This window comes from Candoia aspera, chromosome 1 (genome assembly GCF_035149785.1).
Source record: "Candoia aspera isolate rCanAsp1 chromosome 1, rCanAsp1.hap2, whole genome shotgun sequence".
Lineage (NCBI taxonomy): Eukaryota > Metazoa > Chordata > Lepidosauria > Squamata > Boidae > Candoia > Candoia aspera.
In genome coordinates, this window is record NC_086153.1 from 272,529,208 (window position 1) to 272,546,226 (window position 17,019).

General features: G+C 43.6%; 1 protein-coding gene across 1 annotated transcript; it reads left to right on the plus strand.

Moving 5' to 3' along the window:
* Nucleotides 1-111: 111 nt before the first annotated feature.
* Nucleotides 112-15,607, plus strand: THAP9 (THAP domain containing 9). The gene is made up of 6 exons (XM_063318197.1): nt 112-237; nt 396-591; nt 10,249-10,368; nt 10,835-11,051; nt 11,402-11,636; nt 13,666-15,607. Exons 1-6 carry the CDS (start codon nt 158-160, stop codon nt 15,605-15,607), a joined length of 2,790 nt encoding a protein of 929 aa, XP_063174267.1. The 5' UTR covers nt 112-157.
* The last annotated feature ends 1,412 nt before the right edge of the window (nt 15,608-17,019 follow it).

Genomic DNA, 17,019 nt, shown 5'->3' on the forward strand with positions numbered 1-17,019 from the left:
CGGGTCACCGCATGGGCCAATCCGTGTGTGTGGGCGGGCTTCCACGGATGGGTCCCTCTTAGGGTCTGTTCAGAGTGCCGCCGCCATGACACTCGGGGCAAAGTAGTTGGCGGGAGCCAGGATTACGGCCTGCGAAGCTACTGGAAAGCGGAGGACGATGCCCAAAGCCTGTTCTGCCATCAACTGCCCCAACCGGGACACTCGGCAGAACCGTGCAAAGGGTTTATCTTTCCACAGGTCTGAAGAGTTATTACAGCCTTGCCTCCCCATAAAGCCCTGGACCTCTCGAACGAGGAGGGCGGGGCCTCCGTGGAGAGGGGCGGGGCCTATTGTAGGATAGGGGCGGGCCTTTGTGACAGGTTCTGTGCAGAAACTGAATTCTTTCCTTTTGGCAGCTTTCCCAAAGACCATGAGTTGAGGAAGAAATGGATGTTGGCTGTGAATCGTGTTGAACCAGGCACCAAAAAATTGTGGATCCCGGGCTCCGGCGCCTGCCTCTGCTCTCAGCACTTCAGCCAAGAGGAGTTTGAGATCTATGGGGGACAGAAGAGACTGAAGATTGGTGTGATCCCATCTGTGTTCTCCTTTAAGGTATCATTTATTTCTTCATTCATTCATTCATTCATTCATTCATTCAATTTGTGTGGCTGCCATCTCTGCAAGTGACTCTGGGCGGCAAACAATCTTCAAATAAATTAAAAAACAAATTTCTATCATGAGTGCAAAAATTAAAATACACAACAGCCAAGGAGAATGTTACAATCCATGGCTGTTAATACAACCAAGAGATGGCACCCTTTACAAAGGGAGGAGAGTGCTGTCACAAGCAGGTATGAAAGTTATGCACTGCACAACAGCGTCATGACACAGGGTGCCAAATTAAGTTTTAAAAATCGGTACTCCATTCCAAACACCAACCACGTGTGCTCACTTACGTCAGATTTCACTTCTTCTGAAATGAGTGCTGTATATCGATTCAGAGAAACTGTATGTACCACACAATCTGAAACTTTCCGCGCCGCTAACATCTTTTGGTGTGCATATTGTTGTAGTTCCAGGAAGCTCAGGCTAACAAATATGAGCTGTGCCGAGTCTTCTATGCAGCGACACAGGTGCCTTACAGGTCAGGGCGGCCCTGTGCTAAGTGAATATTGCACGTCAGTCTACTACCTTGATATGGGATTTCTGAGGAGAAGAGAACTGCCTTGTTCAAGGTATTCACTGGAGCAGTGCCAGAAGTAATGGAGACCTAAGTGTCAATCTCCCTCTCAGGGCTGCAGGGGATAATGGGCTCTTGATCATCGTAGCTTTTGATAATGGAGAGTATTTCATCAGAATACGAACACGTGAAGCCACTCAAAGTGAACCAGTCTACCAGTTCAAGGAGCCCTGTTATATTTTCTTGGACTGCAAGTTCCTATCTGATTTCTTTCCTGCACCTGACATCCTTTTAACTGGAGATATCAGGGTGCATCCTGGGAGCTCCTGTGTACAAAACATGACCTACGGGCTTAAGTAGAGCTTGGTGATCCCCAGAGCAAATTTTTCACATGCCCCCTCCCCCAGTGATGAGAGCCCTTGTCCAGGATGCAGCAACTGAAGGGAAGAGAGGGTCACACAGCAGCTTTTTCCTGCTGCCACAACAGTGAGCCTGCGCCTTGCAAGGGTCTCCCTTTACCTCCCCAGTCACCACAGAGTATCCTTTCCCCAGCTCAGAAGAAGAGGGAGGATGGCAGGGGTGGTGGTTCTGCTGCTGAAGTGACAGCTGACTTAGGAACCACAGCAGAGAAGGAGGTGGTATGGCAGCAGTAGCATCTCTTCCCTCTCTCGCTTGCTTGCTTGCTCCCTCTTCCTTCCACACTGCTTCTCTGCTATGGCTCCTGTTGGGGCTCCATGCAGAAGTGTGGGTGCCAAGTGATTGTGAGGGTCTTAAGGCTGGAGAGGAGAGGGCTTTCCTGGGTGGTGTCTTTTGGAGGAGATTATTCTGCCTTCACTTGTCAGCCCAACTGCAGGCCCATTAAATATCTCCTGATTGTCCTATGGAGGCTGTCTCCTTTTCCTTCACGGTTAGAACACCCCTGCCTTTATCCCTATGCAACTGGTTTCATTAGGAAACTAAAGGGGAGGGATTCAGTGTTTGAATATTTTCCCTGTTAAGCAACTTTCTACCTGTACAACTGGTAGATTGAGCAAAATGATTCTTGTCTTCTCTGTGACATATTGCTGAATGTTCAAGACAATTGATTTGTATCACTGTGTATGTGTAATACAGACCTCATTCAGCAGCTCGTAAAGCGAAGCAGTGGCTAAGTGAAAATCACATGACCACAATTGTGCTTAGGATTTTACTTCAGCTTTCCTTTGCTTTACAGTGTCAGAAGGTTACCACCCCAAAAATCTGGTTGAGTCCAAACAGCAGGGAACGTTTCTGGAACTCAACTCACGAGGAAGCTGGGTAAAAGGCCAAATCCTATAGCCCTTTTTCCCCACTCCCCCACCCTTTAGAATGCGCACCCCGGCGCTGGGATAATTAGCAAGAAGAGAATTAATGTTTGTATTTACATTAATTGGAGAGGAAGGGATTACAAGAGTCACACAATGGGAAATGCACATCAAAAGGAATGTGCTAGCCAGCAAGCAGCCAGCCCCTTAGGAGGCAAAAGACAGCCTTTAGGGTGAAACTGATTAGGGTCTTGTCAATTTCATGGTGCAGCTGCCAGCTGCCAGCTGCCCCAGAGTTCTAATCAACTAATTAAGGTCACAGAGCTGAGCTTATTAATTTGCCCTTAGCACTTTTTAGTGATGCCTTGTGCTTTGGAGAAAAACAGCTCAGGAAGACAGGGCTTGTTTAGGCAATCTCAATTTTTTTTCTAGGAAAAATCAATTTTTTTAGAGGGAAAAACGTGGGATGACCTGATAACTGTTATTCATGCTCTGATCATCGCCTAATTAGACTACTGTAATTCACTGTCTATGGGGCTGTATTTGGGGATGACTTGGAAGCTACAAGTGGTAAATCTGTTACCTGGGTGGCCAAATAAGTCTTTAGCGTTGTAGCAGGTTCATTCACCATCTAATGTCTTTTGAATTCTTCACTGGACAAACAGTCCAGTCTCTGATTGGAAACCTATATATGGATATACATTTTACATCCAGAATGGTGATATGAAAAACAACGGTGGGACTAAACTTTTTATTTATGTGCCAATGTTCATAGTGTTGGGTCGCTTCATGCCTTTCTGTGCCTGAAGGGGCCGGGCCCCTGTCTGGCTTCTGAGAGACCACAGCTGAAATTCTCATCACTGCCTGTCACCATATAATGGTGCATGTGTGCACATGTGTTTTTGGATGTATGCTGATCTGATTTTTAAAAACATGTGCACCCATTATGTCTGATTTTGCCATAAAAAGAGTATCATACGTACCTGTTCAGAGCACTGACCCTTTCTCCATTCCCTGTAGTTGGTGTCTGAAATCAGCAGTCTGTAACTTGGCTGGACCACCACTGTCATGGTAAATCCTGACTTGAGCTCTTAGGGAAAGCTTGTGTTCCAGTCTGTATAGTTACATACTGTAAGTCTATGCTTTGTATTAATTCAAGGATGTGGTGAATAAGTAGGGAGCTCCCTTGCATAATCCATGAAGAGGCAGACATTTAGGAACTGTTCCAGTACATCTTGGATTTGCAAATAAAATTGTCATGTGAAATATCCCGAGCTGACCACAGTCCTGGTGACTTCATAGACACATCGATGCCATTTTCCTGGCAACAGGGTAGAGTTGGTTCACCATGGCCATCTTCTGGGATGTTTTTCTACTTCCCAGTCTAGACTGTTGTCCTGGAATTTCCTGATGGCCTCTCAGCCAAGTACTAACAAGGCCTGACCCCTGTTTAGCTTCCAAGCCTAGGCAAGGCCAGCCAGGTGCCACCACCTTCTGGGCCACTCTGACAAGGGACAACACCCAATCAGAAACTTTGTTTATAAACAGTCAGTCTGTTGCAATAATAGACCCCACCCAGCAGGGGGCAGCTCCTCTTGGTCTCTCCAATTCCAAGCAAACAAATTGCCAAGTCAGATCAAAGCCAAAAGTCTTTCATCCTAATATTTATTTCCGATATGAAGGATAAGCACATCCATATGGGATTTCCACAAATATGAATTATAGTGTAAGATTATTATAAAAATATAAGTTCTCTACTGCATGAACTCATTGTGATGTTCAGGTTTTAAAACCCTACAGCTTAAAGATCTAACAATAACCAATCATCTCTCTTAATAGTTGTGTCATAAAGAGAAAGTTTAAATCTCTTTCTCAATCTTTTTCCCTAGCCAGATCTGCATGTCATGTTATTCTAGTGCCACTTGTTGTCAGCTATATTCAGGATTCAGTTTTTGATCTACTTAGGCTGAGTTTACATATAATTGATAAGCCAGATTGTGGTTTGCTAGTTCTAAGTAAAAAACTTATGTTGTGTGAACCTAGCCATTTTAGATGATAAAACCATGGTTTATGGCTTAACCTTTAAATCTGCAACACAACATCCAAAGAAGCCATAGTATTGCAACAATCCCAAAATAAAAAATATATTTAATAAAATATATTTTATGTATCATAAAATGTATAATATTTAATAAAATACAGGTAGTCCTTGCTTACTGACTGCCTCATGTAGTGACCATTCAAAGTTACGACAGTGTAAAAAAAACCAGCTTGTGACCAATCCTCACATTTATGACCGTTGCAGCATCCTGTGGTCACAACTGGCTTGCAACAAGCAGAGGTAATGGAGAATGCAGAAGTAAAATTGTAAGTCACGGTCATGTGATGTCTTGCTTAATGACTGCAGTGACTTGCTTAACAACCAAATGGGAGGTGACATCGTAAGTCTGTGATGGTCATGTGATTTTTCGCTTAGTGACCGCAATGCCTGGCAATGGAGTTGCCAGTCCCAATTGTGGTCACTAAGTGAGGACTACCTGGAGTTCATTTTAAATGTTTGAAATCTTTCAAGATTGCTAAATCATATAGTGTGAATCTAGCCAATTGTGACTTCTTCAGTTAACCATGGTTAAGGAAACTATATCAGAGCAGTATGTGAACCCAGTTTAAGGATGGTTGGTGAGAAGGCACAAATATACAGTATTTGAACAGTTACCACAAAGCGTATGTTACATCTTGTTGAATAGGCAAATACTGGATATTTAAGTATTATTCATAGCTAAATGGGCACAAAGATGAGTTTTTCACAGAGTTCTAGATTTTCTTACAAATACAGTAAGAATGGCTTACATTTTGCTTATAGTTTTAGATCGGTGCTGATCCTAACTGCCTGGTGTTTATTTCTTAGGTGTGTTGAGGTTTTCCTACTAACGATTAAGACTGCTATTGTACGTAATCATTTTGGCCGGGTGAAGAGGTTGTATTTGATTGTCTCCTGTCACGTGCGTCATGCAAATTGCCTGGGGGGAGGAAACCTGCCCGGACTTGTTCTCACTTCCTCTTTTTTCTCTCTGCCGATATGTAGCAAGCCAGGCTTGCTCTCAATGAGAGCTAAGTCCTTTAAATATGTTTTGCTTTTGTTTTGCTTTCTGTAAATAAATTATTTTTATAGAAATGACTGGTGTGTGACTTTTCTGATCTCTCCTGGGCGAAAGGCTTTCCCAGCATTCTGCCAACAAGGTGCTATACTTTGCCTCTAGCCTCAAAACAATAGAAAAGCTGTCCATCAGAAATCATCCTCACTGCTTTTGTGTAACTTCATACTCTGGCAGTACAAAAACATCCAGGGTGACAAAATATCCTGGATTATAAAGATCAGAAACAAATCTGGAAACTGGCCATGATTCAAAATGGAGTTTCAAACTGGATTTGAGGATTAGCCTTCCTTTTAAAAAGGACTGGAAAGACAGACTCTACCCAAATTCTCACTTTTGCACTGAGATAGCAAATCCATCCCCACACTAGTGATTTTTAATGTTTTGTATATTAATTAAAAACTCTCACTGCAGAAGACTTGTCCTTTCAACTGACTCTTGAAGCACCCAAGTAAGAAGGCAGTAAACCACCCAGGTCTTTAAGGAGTACAGGATGCATTCTGGAAAGAAAGAGAAGGAAACAAATATCCCAGGAGAAGTAATTGTATCCAGATGCAGCCCATTGTGCAGACATGTATAGCCTCAAGCCGTAAAGGTAACTGTTCTGCAATGAATTTGAAATGGCCTCTCTGCATAGAGAAACCAGCAGATGCAATATGATTTTTGAAGTGTCTAGTATCATTATTTGGTACTGTTTGACTTTTCTGGAGTTTCTTTCTGTCTGATATCTTGGTCAAATCCAGGGGAGACCTCAGGTACTGGATGAAGAAGGCGAAGTTCTCCAGGATACCTAACATCTGCTTAATATTAGAGAGCAAACTACAACACCCTGTGACAAGGCAGTACAGTAATCCAGTCTGTATAGCAGTGTTTCTCAACCTTAGCAACTTTAAGATGTATGGACCTCAACTCCCAGAATTCCCCAGCCAGCATCTTAAAGTTGCTAAGGTTGAGAAACACTGCTGTATAAGGAATGCTAGACTTGCTACCTCAGTCTAAAAGTGAGTGCCTAGGGAAAAATCAACTCTCCTCTTTCTGAAAGTTGAAATAAATTCACTTAATGGACATTCAAGTATTATTCATAGCTAAAGGGGCACAAAGTTGGTATTGTCCAGCACAGAGAAGTAAAATAGCTTTCTGGTGGCTTGTCTTTAGCCCTAGATAGTGATAGATCATGTTCACACAAGATAATCCATATAATTAGGGTAAACCTTCAGTAACAGACACCCATGTGTGCCACTCCAGCAAACGACACCTGGCTGGTATTATGCCAGTAAACTTAATGGGATGACTGAATGGTACTTCTAAGATTTTTTTTAAAACTAAAGCAAAAATAGCAGGCATACACTGACCAAATCAATGTGAGAACCACTGCATGTGCAGTGGGTGAAGGCTAATTCATGCCATCCCCTTTGTTTTTAAAAAAGTCTGTGTATTTGTAAAGCGGTGGGGAGAATGAAAGTGGAGTAGTGGAGTTGTTCTACCTTGCAGCCATTCCTGCAGGCCACCTAATTTTTCTGGAGGACCAAGGGTTACTTAACCATAACTAAACAGTCCAGACTGAGGCAACATATAGCCCTGGTTGGACCAGGTAATTCAGGAGTATGCAACTTTCTTATGGCTTGCAGTTAACGTTTGTGTTGGGGGGGGGGGGTCTCAGGTCTGTAGATAGTAGGACAAAGTTACAAAATGATAGAGCAGGATTTTTGCGGGGACATTCTTTGGGGTTTTTCTTTGTTAAATTATGTTTAAACTATTATAGATCTTGCATTATAGTTTTAATATATTTTCTGCAACAGTTTCCCACCAATTTTTGGTAGTAGTGGTTAAAGGAGATGTTTGGAAAAGAGGAATTTCTAAATGAAATTAAAACCATGGTTTGTAAACAAGAGTGACTGGATTGACTGAGGCAAAACTGAATAAATCTGAAGGGAGAAGGGATTTGATGCAGGAGTGATAGAGCTGGTCACCTTCCTCTAAGACCTTTGCTGGATCCCTCAAAAAGGCCTTGCCAGTCTCAGTTCTAGGTTCTGGCAAAACTGATGAATAGATGTGGCTGCCTCCTGGATTGGTTTTCCATTTATATGGCGTAAGTGTAAGAATTGCTGACATTAGGAATTCTTGTCTTCCTTGCACATAACAGGGCAGGCTTCCTGTCCATGACCCTTCCCTAGTGATCTGTGTTATTGTGCAGCAAAGAGAAGCTTACTTTAGTGCTTCTGACAGTTGGACTCTTTCATTTTCCAATGTAGCTTGGCAGTCTGGTTTGCCCTAAAAGATTTACGACCTTCAGACTGTTTTTTGTTTCCTGACCTTTCTCCCTATGCCTTCCATTAAGACAGGTTCCACATTCCCACTGCAGTTATTTCCTTTCTATCTAGGAAATGATGGTCTGCAGCAATAAAGAAGAAATAAGAAGAAAAAGTTGCAGGTGGTCATGTTTATCTCTGAAGCCCTGTGAGTGAATAGAAACATTCCCAGGGTGGAATCCACTACTAAATGATGTAAGAATTTAAACAGAAAAGAGAATTGTATGTGGTTGCTAAGAGTCAACTCGATGGCACATAAACAATCAATTGGGACAGACTGCTACAGACCAATTCCCCATTTAGCACTGCACAGTAAAGTGGAAATGATCCACTGTAACCTCATTCACAAACCATTTACAGATAGTCCTCATTTAGTGACTGCAGTTGGTTGTGACTTGGTCATTAAGTGAAATGGTTGCTAAGTGAACATATGACAGAAGGAGAGATACTGCAAAGATCACTGGTTGCTGCCCTCTCATTCAGATAAAGTTCTCTCATACAGTGCCCTATTTCTGACCCATTAGGGGTTTTTTTCCTTTTTTTTTTTGCTCCCTCACAGGGTGGAGAGATTGCTTAAACAAGCTACCTCTTCCTGAGCTGCTTTTCTCCGCAGGGCAGTGTGTCCCCCAAAAGTGCTAACTGCAAGTTAACAAGCTCAGCTTCCTGACCTTAGTTAGTTGATTAGAACCTTCCCCCAGACTGGCAGCTGCTGCCTGAAACTGACTAGACTGTAATCAGTTTCATATGGAAGGCTTTTGTTGTTATAAATGCACACATTGGTTGTAAATGAATTTTTTATTACTGTTGTATTTGCGAATGATTGCTATGAGGCAGTTGCTAAACGAAGACTACCTGTAGTTATTACAAACATTTCCAACCTTTTTTTAGCATAAAAAAAATTTCTAGGTGGCTTACAAGTATGTAAATAACCATAAACAAAAACATAAAAACAATACATGTTTTAAAATGAGCAAATTAGTGCAATAATTACCAAGGATCTCCTTATTAACATATTTAAATATGATAAATACAGTATACTTTGAATTGTTGGCACCTTACCAAAATAGCTCATAATCTAACAATGTGGCAGGGCACAGAAATATTTGGAATAAGGAGATCAAGCATATCATGAACCTAATTTAAATGCATGCTGCTGGCATTAGAACAGATTTATTTATTTTTAATTAGAACATTAAGAAAAAAAATATATTTTCTGTGTTGTTTTGTGTTCTATACTTCAGCTAACATGCTCCCAGAAGAGGGCCCCTGGTAAGATAACATGTCCGATTGAACCGTGATTTGCTTTAGTTAGCAAATCATAAGATTGGGTTCACCCAACATAACAGAGCCATTAACCATATTTGCAAACCATAAAAGCTGGGTTCACATATGACTCAAGTAAACAGAAACTATGTGATAGCTTAGCACAGAAATCACCTTTTTGGACTGGGAAGTCTGTTCTGATTTGTGAGAATTTAGTATGGGCATTTTCATAGAATGGTTGCCATGATGGGTGTGGCCAATCACAAAACACCCGCTTACCAGAAATCCATTAGGAAACTGGCTGCACCACCATTTTATTTTCTAAGGATGTTGGAGCCCTTGTGTAGATCAGAGCCTCCTTAGCGCTTTTCTTCCCACCCATCCATTTTTGGACTCACCTGAGGATTTCCATATTCCTAAAAGAAAAAAAGATGTACAAAGCTAAGAACACCATACAAAATCAGTGCAGTACTGGTTAGTCAGTATCTCCCTGCCTTTGTTCTTGCTTCAGAATAATTATTTAAGAAATCCTATGAATGTTACACTCCTATGACTGTACTATTTTGAAACACAAGTGATGAACTCCGTTTACATAGGAAAACAGCACATTAGGGAGAAGAGGAAGATACTAATCGTATAAAATCACCCAGTAATGTTACCTAGAAGATGATAGCATAACATGGTAATTCAGTTGCATAAAACCAACCATTTGTAATATAAAAATGTTTAAAGATGCAGTAAACCGTGTTGTGGGTGGATATTTGAATATGAGATGCTTCCTTTGTATTTCCTGGGTATGGCCTTGGGCAGCATATCACAGGCCCTTTTGTATCTCTGGAGTGATTGTGGGTTTACTGCTCTGTGAGTAATGCGCTACCATGAGAGAGGGCAGTATGAAATTAAATGAAAAATACTTGATTAGTACACTTGGGTAATAGTACTGGGTTTTATTACTTGTTCATGTTTACATTTATACTATAACATTCTGAACATAAGATTATTCAGAAGCTTTTTTCCTGGTTTTTTTTTCTTTTTAAGCAAAATGCTATGCCTGCTTTGTTGAATTTTTCCCATTACAGCAACCAGCCAGAGGCCTGCATCCATCAACATCCCTTAAAGCCGCGGGCATCGGCAGTCCACCGGCAGCCGGCAGTGAAACAGCCGCGCCTGCTGATCTTTCTCCAGCACGAGTCAAAACGGTACGTTCGCTGGCGAAGGCTGGCGGTTTCTGCCGGATGCCCGGAGCCTCTCGTTCAGTTTCCGTGTGCAGTGAGAGCAAGGCCACGTACAGCCGAGGGCCTTGATCTGCTGTCAGCCTACGTTTATGGAACTTTATTTTCATCGTGGTAGAAAGGCATCAGTGGTTAGACTTTCTGCCTCTAATGAAGAAAGGGAATCCAGGAGTATTCTCCGACGATGGCCTTCTCATAAAGGGCTACAGAAAACCAAAGCCGGAGATTCCACACAAAGCACAAAGCTATACTGTGGGTTTGGTTTTGGCTTACTGTGTTGTATGAACCCCCAGTAAGTTTAGTTTTCAGGTGGAGAAAAGAATGAGCCCTTTGTGGAATGCACCTGCCCTCCCTTGGATAAACATCTAGATGTGCAGGTTATCATAGGAGAGCTAACAGGGAGGACAGCTGAATCTCCTCTCTCCCCATGCAGGTGGAACTCATCCAGACAGAGCATCGGTACAGTCTGAGTGAACCTCTGGACGTCCAGACAGACTCTGTTTTCCCCCCTGGTCCAGGACAGGGCAGCGAGCAAGAGCAGCGCCGTCTCTCATACTACCAGCAGGAGCTGTGGGCTGTGTTAACGAGACTGCGGGAACAGCACCTCCTCCAGGAGGACGCAGAGCGCATGCTGAAAGCCCAGTTCAGGGGTGAGCCGAGGACTGGGGCTGGGAATCACAAGCTTTGTCCAAATGCTTTTTCTTCAGGGCGCAGTACGTTGTAAGAAGATCAGGGTTTTCCAGGATGCCAAGGAAGTGCCATGATGCAAAGAGGGTTGAGCGCCATCTTTTGCCTTTCTTGTCAGCTGCTCTTAGCTTCTTAAGGGCCAGTGGTATTCTGCAAACCATAAGTACCTTAGCAGCTTTTAGTTCTTCCTTCCAAGGGCTCTTCCAACTCTTCCATTCTATGGTTCTTTTGCTCCAGTCCTTGTTGAATTTAGGCCCACGCTTTGAGAGTAGTATGGTGAATACACTCATAACCTCACGTCTAAAATGAGCAGAATCAGAATCAGTGCTGAAGCAGATGCCACAGGTCCCTCTGTTGGCACGTCAGTCTCCTGTCCATCGCTTCTTTTCAACAGATCTGCAGCTCAGTTTGCAGTGTGAGGAACCCCTCAGCGACAACTACCCGGCTGCCTCCCGCAACTTTGCAGCCTCGCTACATTTGTTCTCAGCCAAGGCTTACGAATTCATGAGGAGAACTTTCCGACTGCCAGAGCCAGCAATCTTGCGCACGTGTGTAATTCTTACCTATACTTCTTTGTTTTTCTTTTCCCCAAACAGTGGGGAAAAAGGCTTCAAAACTGTCAGGGCTTTTTATTGTTAGAAAGCAGAGCAGGAAGTCTTGAATTTGCTTTGCAAGCTTTCTGCGTCAGAAGAATGCTTGACCACAGTATTCAGGCGTGATGTCCCATTCAGATCCTGAATAGGAAGACATAACATCTCTCTGCTATAAAGCAGTAGAAGAGGCTAAACTGTGTAATAGTCTCTTTTGGAGGAGGGAGCAACAGGAACGTGTTGATTTTGTTCCAAAGTCAAGAGGCCAAATTTCAAAAGTAATCCTTCTCTTGCAGAGAAAATCCAAAAATCTTTCCTGATAAAGGCTTGATTGAAAACAAAACTTTGGACAAATGGTGCCTTTGAAAGGTAGGAATTGCAATTCTAGGAACAAGCCTATTAATAACCCAGTGTTAATAATCATGAGGATATTCTGGGATTGATACTCCCAGTTTTAGGACAGTAGAAATAGGCATAACATCTTGAAAGACACTCCTGTGGCACTGCGAAGACAACCAGATCACCTATTTTTGTTATAAAGAGCTTAGTTTGTTAAATGTGATTGCTGAAGGAGGTTCATGTCAGGGAAAAATTCATACCTCTCTAAGGTGAAACGGTGGGCTTTCCTTTTTGATAAAGTCTGAGATGGCTTCTCTGTGATGAGTTCTGGGAAGATGGAGTATTGTATGAACTGCCCCACTGGTCAGTTTACCTGGGTAGGGGACTTCATCAAAGAATTAGGATTTTCATCAGTTTAAGGGTGACATTAGAATAGTTCTTCTAGCAATTCTGAGAACAAAAGGTGGCAGAAGAAGATTAAATCTTGAGAAAAAGAAAAAGGCTGTGCTAGGCAATAACATTAAACTCTGGAATTTGCATAAAACTTTCCATAAGGCTGCCTGGGACTTGCACCTTCCTGCCAGCTTCCCCACTGACTTGGTTGTGAGAAGCCAGCAGGAAGTTGCCTTGCCTAACAACCATGGGATTTGGTTAATGACAGCAACCAGGACTGCAGGGATTGCCATCGCTAAGCGATGCAGTCACACTTTATGACCACATCGCTTAGTGACAGAAATTCCGGTCCCAATTGCCATCATAAGTCAAGGACTACCTGTAAGTCCATAGAGGGTTGCAGGCTAAAACATTAATCTCAATGGTTGGACCCATTCCCATTCATGCACTGAGTTGGCCCCAGAGAAGACATCGCGGTATAGTAGATGAGTATTGTATCTGAGTTTGGATATTTGTTTGTTTATTTGCACCAATGTTTATTTGAAAATGTACTAATGCAACAGGAGCAGAGCGCCTTCCTAAATGTTAAATGGGTGGGGACCATTCTGACCCCTGGGGGCAAGCTGTTCCAAAGAAAAGGAACTACTTGTAATGCCATCCTCCAGGCCCCTGCCCACTGACCTCCTGGGCGATTGGGAACTCACAGCGCTCTCTCCCAGCTGACACATATTGGCAGGCAGATTCCACCAGGAGTAGACAGTCCTGAAGATAACAAGGATCTGAGCCAAAAAGGGCTTTATAGGTAATAACCAGCACTTTGAACTGGGCCTGGAAGCTTAGTTAGCAACCAGTGCAACTCCTGCAACATACTGTAGGTGCTGCTCTGCTTAGCTGATCTTCATCAATCGGTTGACGAGCTCCTGAGCTATTCTAGACAGATTGGTCCTAAAATAGGCCTTGAAATATCCACATCATGAGTCTAGGACACTTCAATAATAGTTCGATAACTAGCTCTGGCAGCTTAGACAGGGATTCTGTTAGGCAAGGGGAGAGCTTAACTCAGGACGACGCACAAGGATGACATAAACAGTTGATGAAAATAATACTGTGCTTGGACTCTACCAAAACAAAACAAAAAACACACACACACCCCAGCTTGGGCTTTAAGCTTTCCAATAGATTTGGCAATGGATTTTTTTGCCAGAATTAAACATGGCACTCACAGTTTTCTTTTCTGTGCGTCTTCAATTTGTAGATGGCTTTCGAACTTGGATTATAAACCAGGATTCAGCCAACAAGCCTTCAATGTTTTGGCGGAGAGATCTCAAGCAGGGAAACAAGCTTTCAAGTGGTGTGCTCTCCTTCTTGGCACAATGCCCTTAGAGAGAAGAATCCATTATGACCCTTCCGCCAGGAGTTTGCAAGGCCTGGTGAATTTCGGTACTGGGAATTATGATGCAGATGAGATACCGCCAGCAGCAGAAGCCCTGCTCTTTGTCGCTGTCGGATTTCAAGGTCAATGGATTATACCACTTGGCTACTTCCTGCTTGCCACCCTTAAAGGTGATATACAGGCCCAGCTCCTGCGCCACTGTATCCTCAAACTGTATGACATCGATGTGCAAGTAATCTCTGTGACAGCTGATGCCACAGCGCCCAATATAGATACAGCCAGGCAACTGGGAGTGAAGGTGGACGGGTTAACTGTCAGATCCACTTTTCTTCATCCAGCCACCCCAACACTGGAAATTGCATACTACTTTGACCCCAGCCATTTGGTATCCCTGATTCATAACTTGCTGCAAGTTGATGGCAGTCTTCAGGTGAGTGGCAAAGCTGTCAGCTGGGACTATCTTCTGCATCTTGGTGCTCTTCGGGAAAAAGAGGTGCTCCAGGCTGCAGGCCAAGCTGGAGGCAGCCGGCAGCAGCAGCAGGTCTGGGGAAATGGCATCACCCAGTTGTTTAGTCAAGGTACAGTTCAAGCCCTGCATTTTGCAGCCAGGCTAGGCCTGCCTCAGTTTCGGGGTCACGAAGCCACCGCCCTCTTTATAGAACTGCTGAGTGCCGTTTTTGATGCTTGCAGCAGCCGGAATGCCCATGGAAAAGACTCCAGAGCACCACTGTCCCTCACCAATGCTGACATCCTCAACAATCTCTGCAATGAATACGAGAATCTGCTTCGCAAACTACGCACAACTTCTGGGAAGCTCCTATGGCTAAGCAGGCATCGCTGGGGATTTCTTGGCTTTCTTTTGAACCTGCGCAGCCTTCAGTGGATGATACAAACTCACCTACAGGCAGAAGACAGACCTGTTGCTTATCTGCTCCCCGGTTGGTGGAGTCTGGACCCCTTGGAGTGGTGCAAGGGAGCCATAAGGCAGGCATGTGGCCACAAAGAGATTACCACACCAGGGAATTTCCAGAAGGCATACAGGCTTATCTTAAACAGAGCTGTTTCCGGTCTCGGCCTTGACCCACCCAACCTACTAGACATATCTTTATGCAGACGAAGTAATCTGCAGTTGCAAGCCTCCTGGCCTCTGGGGCAAGGGCAAATATGGCAGTTGCGCTGGGGTTCAAAGCTTCTCCAAAATATGGACAGTGTAGTGCTAACCCCAGCCTTTAGGGCTGAACTTGAGGATACAACTACTCCTATTGCTTGTGCAGTTTTGAGGAAACTGCTGCCAGTCCTGCCCTGTGCTGAGTGCCGTGCTGCGCTCTTGAACCCTTGCAAAGAAATGCCTGTAGGCAGCGCCCTGATGTGCGTGAAGAGCAAGGGGAGGGACTGTCTCCCCTCAAAGTCTGTTCAGAGAGTGATCCGCAGAGCAAAGCAAGTGGTTGGCCTTTCTTCCTGGTTCTTCCAAGGCTCTGGCCCATCTGACTTCTTGGCACAAGAGTTGGCCATATTGGCAGATGTGAGCGAGGAACCTGATCTTTTCTCATCCCTGGACACTCATCTCTTTGAAGGCAATTCTCTGGTTTCCAACCATTATGTCATTCTGCTGCAGCAACTTGTGCAAACCTTCTTAGAGCTGTGGTTTCAGGTAGTGCGAGGGGCACAGCCTATGCCTTTGACTCACGAACGTAGCTCTGTGAAGGAGATGAACAATAAACAGAGCACGGAGGCTGCCAACTGCAGCAGCAGGAGTTGGCCCCAGGAACTATTTGGACTCATGAAATGGTACAAGGCACTCTGAGGGTGATGAGCTGGAAATAGGGAGCATGTAATACAGGAAATTCTGAGGTAGCCTGGTGATTGGAAGAGGAGACATGGTGATCAAAGCTGAAACTAGCATGTTGAAGAGCATTTCTAAAGCCAGTTCTTCAAACAAAATGGCATGTTTGTGAAATGTTTTGAGGAGCATAATTACAAGGTTCACAGCTTAGTGCTATTCTCAGTCAGAGGCAACTATAGGGTTGTTAGGCAAGCATTTGTTTCTCTTAGTAGCCTCTCTGTGCCATATTATTGTGAGCTTTTACTGGCTTAGCTTGGAAATGACAGCTTGAGAGTTTATTTTAACACTATAAAATGGCTGATTGTTTAGGAATGAAAAAGCAAACAACACAATGAGATCAAGGGATTCAAAGTGGAGCCTTGCCTGAAGCATTTGATCAGGTCCCCTGATCTTGGATGAACAGGGAAATGACCTTTGGATTTTGTAAGGTGAACTTTGGATTTAAGTGGGTTTTTTAAATACTTTTTTATTTTTGCAGTCACAATTCCATTGTTTCATGTTTTATTGTAGCACTGCTATTTATCAGCCTGGAATCAATGAACTGGAAGGAAGGATGTTGATGGTTGTTCCGAAGTATGGAACAAGCTTCCCCTCAGGTCAGAAATGAAACTTGGTCCTTGTAGCTTGTCCAACAGCTCCAGGGAAAGCTGCTTCTGTTTGTTGAAGCATGGCAGCCTCCCCACTGGCACCAAAAATTCTGGTAAACAACAAGAGCGTTTTTCAGATAAGGAACTCATTCAGCTCCATCACTACTGTGTCTATGGAGCATGACTGCTGGAAGGAATAGTGGTATTCCTGCTGTAAACATTTAGCTCATATTAAAGCCCACAATTAAGGAATTTATTTTTTAGGCATCAGAGAAGATTGAGGAAACTTTTGAATCACTATATACAGAAATCTTAGTGTGTGTGTGTGTGAGAGAGAGATGGATGCTGTGTGGATTTAAACACAGTTCTACAATGGAGTTTGGTGAACCTTTGAAGAGGCTAGTTCAAGGGGAAAAAAATGGTTTTGCTCTTCCCTCGCCATTCTTACTAGTGAAGCTTTTCTTCTTCACCCACCCTACCCCAACCTGCAGTAACAAAGCTGAGACAGCAGCTCAAATTAGAGCACAGATCATCTGACATTGGTGTTGATTGTGGAGAAGCAAAGTCCAGCACCAGGTGTGGAGACCTTGAGCCAGGTCAGCAAACAAGACCAGAATGCAAGATTATTTGTTGCAACAGCTGCGCTTAGGGTTTTGGCAGACTTGCACCTGTGGCAAAATTTCAGTCACACAATTTAGTGTGTTGGCAATGCCAGCATCGACGACAGCAAGCAGTCCAGACAACTTTGGGCAAGACTGCAATGGCCTCAAGCCAAAGTGGTTTGTT

Bases quoted from the DNA above. Each gene is read 5' to 3' on its own strand.
- THAP9 (XM_063318197.1), top strand. From the start codon at position 158: ATGCCCAAAGCCTGTTCTGCCATCAACTGCCCCAACCGGGACACTCGG. The intron at 592-10,248 runs GTATCATTTATT...TTCCCATTACAG, and splicing joins CATCTGTGTTCTCCTTTAAG to CAACCAGCCAGAGGCCTGCA. The intron at 11,052-11,401 runs GTGAGCCGAGGA...TAAAATGAGCAG, and splicing joins GCTGAAAGCCCAGTTCAGGG to AATCAGAATCAGTGCTGAAG.